The sequence below is a fragment of the Branchiostoma belcheri genome, unplaced genomic scaffold (genome assembly GCF_001625305.1).
Source record: "Branchiostoma belcheri isolate BF01 breed outbred unplaced genomic scaffold, Haploidv18h27 scaffold15, whole genome shotgun sequence".
In the NCBI taxonomy this organism is placed as follows: Eukaryota; Metazoa; Chordata; class Leptocardii; order Amphioxiformes; family Branchiostomatidae; genus Branchiostoma; species Branchiostoma belcheri.
Window position 1 is genome coordinate 1,137,447 of NW_017802935.1, and position 8,048 is coordinate 1,145,494.

General features: G+C 41.2%; 1 protein-coding gene across 1 annotated transcript in view; it reads left to right on the forward strand.

Moving 5' to 3' along the window:
- Positions 1-521: 521 nt before the first annotated feature.
- Positions 522-8,048, forward strand: part of LOC109465171 (E3 UFM1-protein ligase 1-like) — a 24,649-nt gene continuing 17,122 nt past the window's right edge. Inside the window, exons 1-8 of the mRNA XM_019762317.1 lie at positions 522-529; positions 881-1,026; positions 1,613-1,641; positions 2,136-2,233; positions 3,851-3,965; positions 5,065-5,195; positions 6,368-6,426; positions 7,664-7,810. Of these exons, the coding sequence (XP_019617876.1) occupies positions 522-529; positions 881-1,026; positions 1,613-1,641; positions 2,136-2,233; positions 3,851-3,965; positions 5,065-5,195; positions 6,368-6,426; positions 7,664-7,810 (733 nt within the window). The remainder of the gene's footprint in view (positions 530-880; positions 1,027-1,612; positions 1,642-2,135; positions 2,234-3,850; positions 3,966-5,064; positions 5,196-6,367; positions 6,427-7,663; positions 7,811-8,048) is intronic.

Below are 8,048 nucleotides of genomic sequence, written 5' to 3' on the forward strand. Positions count from 1 at the left end.
CCTGCACCTCATGGCTTGAAAATTTGACATTGACGTTCTTGCAACTGTATAATCCCTGTTCACATTATATCAACATTCTCATAGAGCATGTATATGTATCCGAAGAAAACCTTAGAACTCGAAATGTGATAATTTTAATGCCCCCCCCCCCTTACATGATGCCATACTGTACTGCTACTCTGGGCATGAAATAGGACATGATGTTTAAGTTTCAAGGCATCTTCTATACGTTATTTCTACCATGCCTAGCCCCGGAAGTGTGAGAATCTTATTGTAACAGTGGGGGGTTTATAGGCGCTACCAACTGACCCGGCCGACGGGTCTATACCTTTTCAGCCGAGCGGTTAGAGTGTCCGCGTGTGGACTGGTGCCCGGGTTTGGTCGTGGGTTTGAACCCCGGCCCGGGACCAGGGGTTTTATCCGTTTCTACTCGCTCCTCCTGTTTCTTACAGTGGTTCTCACACCGGGAATCGAACCCGGGCCTTGGCGGTGAGAGAGCCAAATCCTAACCATTAGGCCATATGGGACTGTAAGAAACAGGAGGAGTGAGTAGAAACAGATAAAAACCCCTGATCCCGGGCTGGGGTTCGAATCCACAACCAAACCTGGGCACCAGTCCACAGGCAGACACTCTAACCACTCAGCTAAAAAGATCTAGACCCGTCACCGGGTCAGTTGGTAGCGCCTATAAACCCCCACTGTTACACTATTACTACATTGTAACAATAACATTGTCTTCTTGCAGACTGTCCGAGCATAACCTGATTGAGATAGTGAATGTCCTGGTGGGGTCCAGACTGCTGGAGGTTGTGTAATAATAATAATAATAATAATAATAATACTAATAATAATAATAACCTTATTTTTTCTCTAATTTCAGACTGTCAGAGCGTAACTTGATAGAGATAGTGAATGTCCTGGTAGAGTCCAGATTGCTGGAGGTGGTGTACACGGCAGACGGTCGGGAGTACCTCACTCCTCAACAGGTCATCAAGGAGATCAGGGATGAACTGTACCTGCACGGAGGTTAGAAACACTATCTACATGTATTTATTCACTCATTCCTGTGACAGCTAGGGTGACAGTAGTGATAGTGATCTCGAACCAGTTTCTTCCACTGGTCGTGACAGAGAAGACAGATGCTATGTACGTACAGTATTTACAGGTTCATTGTACTGGGGAAATTCTCCTAGCTCTTTTCGACAAGCACAATGAAGAGTGGACCACGGCTTAACGTCCCGTCCTAAGGACTGCGACCCTAAACAGTAGCGTGCATGTCGGGTGAGCGACATCAGCCGGGATTCGAACTCCCAACCTCTTACTTTAGTCCAGAGGCAGGATCGCTAACCACTGGACTACGCACGCTGCGTAGGGTGGCCCATCTCAGTGGTACTTTGTAGTGGTTTTGTTTCTGCAGTTTTCATGTTGAACTTCCTAAAATTCCTAAAAAAACTAATATCTTGTTTTAGTACAGAGGAAAAGACAAGATATTTAGAAGCAAGGTTAGAATAAAAAGTTTTGTTAAAGTTAGAATAGTTGCAAGTTTAAATACTAGTAGTTGCATTTTTGCTTTGGACATTAAAATCTGGATCTTCCTTTTCCCCACATTCAGGTAGAGTCAACCTTGTGGAGCTACAACAGGTCAGTCGTTTTACATAAGAAAAAATTGACACACAACTTCTAACTACAATAAAATGGAGGGTTAAACTTAAGGACAAATACAGTAATTTCAGTTTTGGTGCCTTTCAACCCAAAAAACTACTTGTGAAAGGTGATCCATCCGATTTGTAACGGCTACCCCGAAAAATCGGCTACCCCGATTTTTTTGGGGGTAGCCGTTACAAATCGGATGGCTCCCAGGCTAAGGCAAAGCCACTGTAGCTAACTGAAAAAAAAGCATCATGTGTCAGTTCAGTTGAGAGTGACAAAAGAAGAGAAGTACATCTGTGGCTAGTACACTGGCTACCACTGTAGTTACTAGTAAGGTTTCCACCGACTGCTGGTGTGTTTGTACATGTACCTGTGCAGCTCATCAGCAATTGTCTGAATAGGTACAGTTGGCTACAGTTGGATACTGTAGCTACAATGTACCGAGCGGGTTTAGTCTTCCACTAACTATACACATGTCTGTGCAGCTCATCAACATAGACCTGAGCCACATCGAGAACAAAGCTTCCGAGGTGGTCAGGACGGACAAGGATTTGGAGCTGGTTCTGGGACAACTCATAGACAGGTGAGTTTCACTGCTGGTTCGCACATATAGGAGGGCCTGCAAGAGGGGGTAGTGATTATGAATTACGCAAAATTTTCACCGCCTATTACGAATTACGTTAAAGTCTCAGAGCTGATTACGACTTTACGATTGGCGGCTTATGTCCAATTACGAATTACGTTGATTTTTGGGGAGGCTTCCTACGGATTACGAAGTCTAAAACGGCCTGATTACACCTTACGAAAAAGGACTTGCAGGCCCTCATTTAGCAGGGCTTAGTACATCTGTAACTACCACGGGGGCTAAGGTTTCCACTGACTGCTGGACAGGTGTGTTTGTACATGTACATGTGTCTGTGCTGCTGACAAGGATGTGGAGCTGATTCAGATTCAGATTCAGTTTTATTGCAGTCAACTTGCCTGTACAAATAAATTTGTGCCATGAAATACGTTGACAGTTACATCAAAGTGCAGTAAAAACACTGGGCTCTCAGGAACACGTTTAAAACGGTACATTATTATATTAAAAACGGACATTGTTGTACATATATAAAAACAGCTAAAAAGCGAACAAATATAAACAGCAAGTACAATGTATATCAGTTCTCATCGCTTAGCTCATGTTGTACAGCTTAATGGCTCTGGGGAAGAATGACTGTTCATGTCTCTTAGTACGGCTACGTGAAGTCATGACATGTCTAACTCGTCGGAGGTCATAGCCACTATGCAATGGACAGGATATAAAACAGTTCAGTGGGTTATCCTTATCATCTAGGATACTCCGGAAGCTTGTCCTGGGATAGCTCATAGATTTTCATGAAAGTCAGGCCTTGAGATTAACTTTGCTTCCTATTGTCCCAGCACTAACTGTCCCAAAATTGATTTCAATTGTCCCGAAGTTCGGATGAAGTGTCCCGACCTGTTTATGGAAACTATTGTATGACTTAGACTTGCTTTTGCTTACGTTCACTCTCAGGCGCACTATAATTGCAGTGTAGACAGAAAATTCCGGGGAATTTTTCGGATTCAAAAACCGGGACATGTGCCTGATTAACAAATGTAGGGCTGACATTCTGATGTTGATTAATTTTCTATTGTCCCAAAAAGGTCAAGTGTCTTTTTAGTTGTCCCAGCCTAAATTTTAGTGGTCAGTGGCCATCGGGACACTTAATTTCGAGCCAGGAAAGTTTGCACACATTTGGCTTTGGAAACTATTTTTGTTCAGGTACATTTGTACTTAATATGGAGTTATGCCACTTTTTTATGACAATCAACCACGATACATTATGAAACAAGTTAGAACTGTAATTTCCAACACATTAGAAATTGCACCTACCCAAATTTTTGACTCTAGAACTTTGACAGTCTTTGTCAAGGAATCCACTGTTTTGCAGGTGACACACATGACTTAGCAGCTGGGCAAGTCTTAAGTTTTTTGTGTTGGCTATTACAGTTTTCATTTATTTCATTTATTTATTTTACCAGCAAAATACACTCAGGTTACATTAAAAAAAACTGTTTAAACTTGTTTCATAATGACTTCTATCAACACAGAGGAACTTTCAATATTACCACAATATTTTTGGAAATGGCCAATTGTGATAGTACAAACTATTTTGTTTCTCCCTCCATCCTGTAGGACCTACCTGGACAGCTTGGCAGAAGAGGTCAATGACCTCCTGCAGGAGAATGGCCAGGTCACCATAGGTCAGCTGACCAAGCAGTACGACCTGCCCAGTGACTTTCTGATGGAGGTAACTGTACACTATCTGTTGTATCCAGAACCATGCTTTATTCAGAACCATGTGCTCAGGCACGGTTCTGGATAGTCCATGAATATCCAGAACTGTGCTTTATCCAGAACGATGCTGATCAGGCTGTTCCTAATACATGTAGTCCAGTGTATCCAGAACCATGCTTTATCCAGAACCATGCTCAGGCTGTTCCTAATACATGTAGTCCAGTGTATCCAGAATCATGCATTACCCAGAACCATACTCAGGCACGGTTCTGGATAGTCCACGCATATCCAGAACCATGCCTGGAGTGAATCTATGTTCTTGAATACACAGAGACTATCCAGAACTGTTCCTGATCCCAACCCTAAACCATCCCGGCATAGAAGTGGCATGTATAGGCATGCACGGTTCTGGATACAATTCTATTCTTCCTACATTGTCCATTATCTATAGAGATTGCAGAATTTATATCACCTCTGCTACAAGCGACAGTTATGAACAATTCAGATAAAAGAAGACATCTGAGCTCAAATTACCTCTTTTAATTGTTACCTCTCGTCCCTATTTTTTCATGGATAACATTGCATTTATCTCAACTTACCTTAAAAGCATTTGATTCATTGTCATATGATTGTAGACGCCGATGACGGTACCCCTGACTTTCCAAACCTTTTCAATGACAGACAACACTCTGACAAAGCACCTCCAAACAAATTTGGTAGACTCATAACTGACCTATGTCTATGATAAAGAGATTAAGTAATGAATTCTTGTCTAAAGTTGTTACAAAGACATTTTAACAACATAGTAAAACATTGAACTTTATTCCAACACACAGTTTACAGAGCGATCAAATTTTCAGCAACCACTGTCGCCTCAAATTCATCAGCATAATTAATGACCAATCACTTCACAGCGTGATCTTGCGAGAGTTACGGTTTACAAACACGTGACCTTATTCACACGAGACTTTACTGATATGTGACGTAAGCAATTGATTGCTCTGGAACCTGTGTGTTGGAATAAAGTTCAATGTTTTACTATGATTACTACCAACACAGATGAACTTTTATGATAATTATAACATCATCATAATCATACCTCACATTAACAGGCCGTGTTGGAGAGACTGGGGACCATCATCCAGGGACAGAGTGACCCGTATGACAAGGGAGTCATCTTCACTGACACGTTCGTCAAAATGCACAGGGCCCAGATCAGGGGCATCTTCAGTGCCATCACAAGGTACGTTACACGTTAGGCAGTCTACATTAGTGCTGCGTACCACTTCACTGGACTTGGATCCGGACTTGTGAAAATGTTTGGGTTCAAGTCCAAAAAAACCTAAAAGTCAAGAACCGAGTCCGGACTTATTACCATAAAAGACCATTTCACATACCCCTTTTCCTTCCAAACCACCTAGAACCTTCCGTAGATTGCAAAAACTTTGCTGAAAATATTGCCATCGGTCATCGTCAAGTACCGGCCTCCATGTTATGTGGCCATAGTGTCACCCAGACAACATTGCAAGGTTCCCAACATGCAATTTTGGATATACCATGGATTTAGGTCCGGACTTACAAGTCCGGAACTGAACCCAAACCTAGACTTGAATCCGGACCTGAACCTAAATGTGGGTTTAGATACACAGCACTAGTCTACATCTAAACATACTTTGTTGAAGAGGTTCGTCAGTCACATAGAATTAACAGTTAGTAGAATATTCTTCAATCAGTGACTGTTTTTGTAAGGTAAAATCCTGTAAATTTGGAGGTACCTTACAAAAACAGTCACTGATTGAAGAATATTCTACTAACTAAGCATACTTCAGTATAATACTGAAAACTGTCTATTTTTACAATATTTCAATGATGCTCTATATGTGTAATGTTGACCTAGGATGTGGGGGTTTTCTTTTAGACAACCAACAACGACTCTCACCTAACATTTGTACATTTGAGAGCCTTCCTGAGAGCTATGTCTTAGGCATCAAAGAAAGAAAGTCCCAATATCCTATCCCAACATGATGAAATTATCTTTGAATGTTGACTTAGTTGATTGAAGTGATGTGTTGAAGTATTTATATAAAATGCACTAAATAAGATACGCCAAAAAGCAGTTACTCAAGCAACTGGATATGATTTTGGAAACGTCAGACGTTTCAACTAGCATCCACTAGCTTTCGTCAGTGACTGGATACTAGCTGAAACGTCTGGCATTTCCAAAATCATATCCAGTTGCTTGACTAACTACTTTTTGGCGTATCTTATTACCTGGATGTCTAACCTTCATCGACGCACTGAATATTACTTTGAGAAACTTACTTTGAAACGTCTGTTGAAGGCAGACATAATAAATATTGTTGGAAGTATCTGCATGTGCAATCTTTAATATCCCTCTCTTGCACCTGTATATAGGCCAACGCCTGTGGGAAACATCATGAACAAGTACGGGTTTGCAGAGAAACTCTTCTACAGTAAGCTGGGCTTATTTTGTTTCTGCTAATAGTATGTATCTTGCCTTCCACTAATTGTGGAATGGGGAAACTTTTTACACTATGTAATACTATGTCAACAATTTGAGATCTTAAATACTGTAGAACCATGAGGGTGACTATGTTCACTCTTTTGAAATTAGAGTTTGTATACTATTAGTTGAAAAGTGAATTATTAGTTTTTGTCACCATGCTCTTTGTACACACTAACATTGTGACTTACTACTAGTATTGCATCTTCACTTTTCAAGTGGTATAAAGTGTAGAATACCAGCTGTCTAAACATGTAATTATTAAGATAGTAAAGTGCCTTGGTTTTTCATCAAAATTCTTTGTTTTTCATCAAATTAATTTCTTAAATTATCTTGACCATACGTTACATGTATCTATGCCTAGTACTAGTATGTAATTTGTTCTATTTCTAGTGTCCCCGTTAAGCTTTTTATGTGTCCATTTGAAGAACAAAATTTAATCTTCAGATAAAATAAATAGAAATGAAATAAAAGCAATTAATATCAAACTGCTTGCAGCTGTGTTTGAAAGGGCTTGTGACAGATGGTCAGCTGGCAGGCATTATGCGGCCTAGCCTCCATAGCATGCCAAAAACTGGGGGTCTTCATTGTCTTTGGGAGCTTTTACATGTATGTGCTATTTTCTGATTGCATATAGACAACATAGCCGGCCTGGTTGAATTACACCCGATCAGAACTGGGCTAATCAGAAAACAACGGAAGACCACCAAACCCCCAGTTCTATAAGCCTGCTACGGAGGCTAATCAGAAAACAGCCGAAGACCACCAAACCTCCAGTTCTATAAGCCTGCTACGGAGGCTATATTCGGCCCCTGTAACACATTCAGAACCTTCCCCCAACCACTGACAAACCAAAGTTGACGGAAGTTTTATGACCAGATTTAGACCACACCTACGTATACCTTTTTATACAAACTGAATCAAATTTGGTACTGTTAACAGCTGTGTTGGAGAAGCTAGTGTCTGATGGCCAGCTGGCAGGCAGTATAACCGGGGGACGGCAGGACAAGGCTCTGTATGTTCCTGACATCTATAACAAGACACAGATGTTGTAGGTGGTGGAAAATGACTGGGGAGTCTGAAATATTCCTTGTATCTTACTTCCAGCGAACGACTGGTCTCTCCCAATTTAGTTGTCGTCAAATTTGAGTCTTGTAAATAAAGTGTGCTGATTGTACCGTTAACAGCTGTGTTGGAGAAGCTAGTGTCTGATGGTCAGCTGGCAGGCAGTATAACCGGGGGACGGCAGGACAAGGCTCTGTATGTTCCTGACATCTACAACAAGACTCAGATGAAGTGGGTCGACAACTTCTACTCACAAAACGGCTACTTGGGTAAGCGAGCTAACCTACCTTTTTTTTCAACTTTGTTGGTGTTCATGAAGCATAAAGTACAGTCAAGTACAATACTAATCTACCTTATTTGACATTTATTTCCTGGGTTTCATCTCATATTATCTATCTGCCACTTTGAAAACAGTGCGTTTCAGAGATCTCTAGTGCAGGGCCCCCAGGTATGCTCAGTTTATATATGCAGGAGTGCATTATGCTGGGGACGTTGTATTGGAGATTT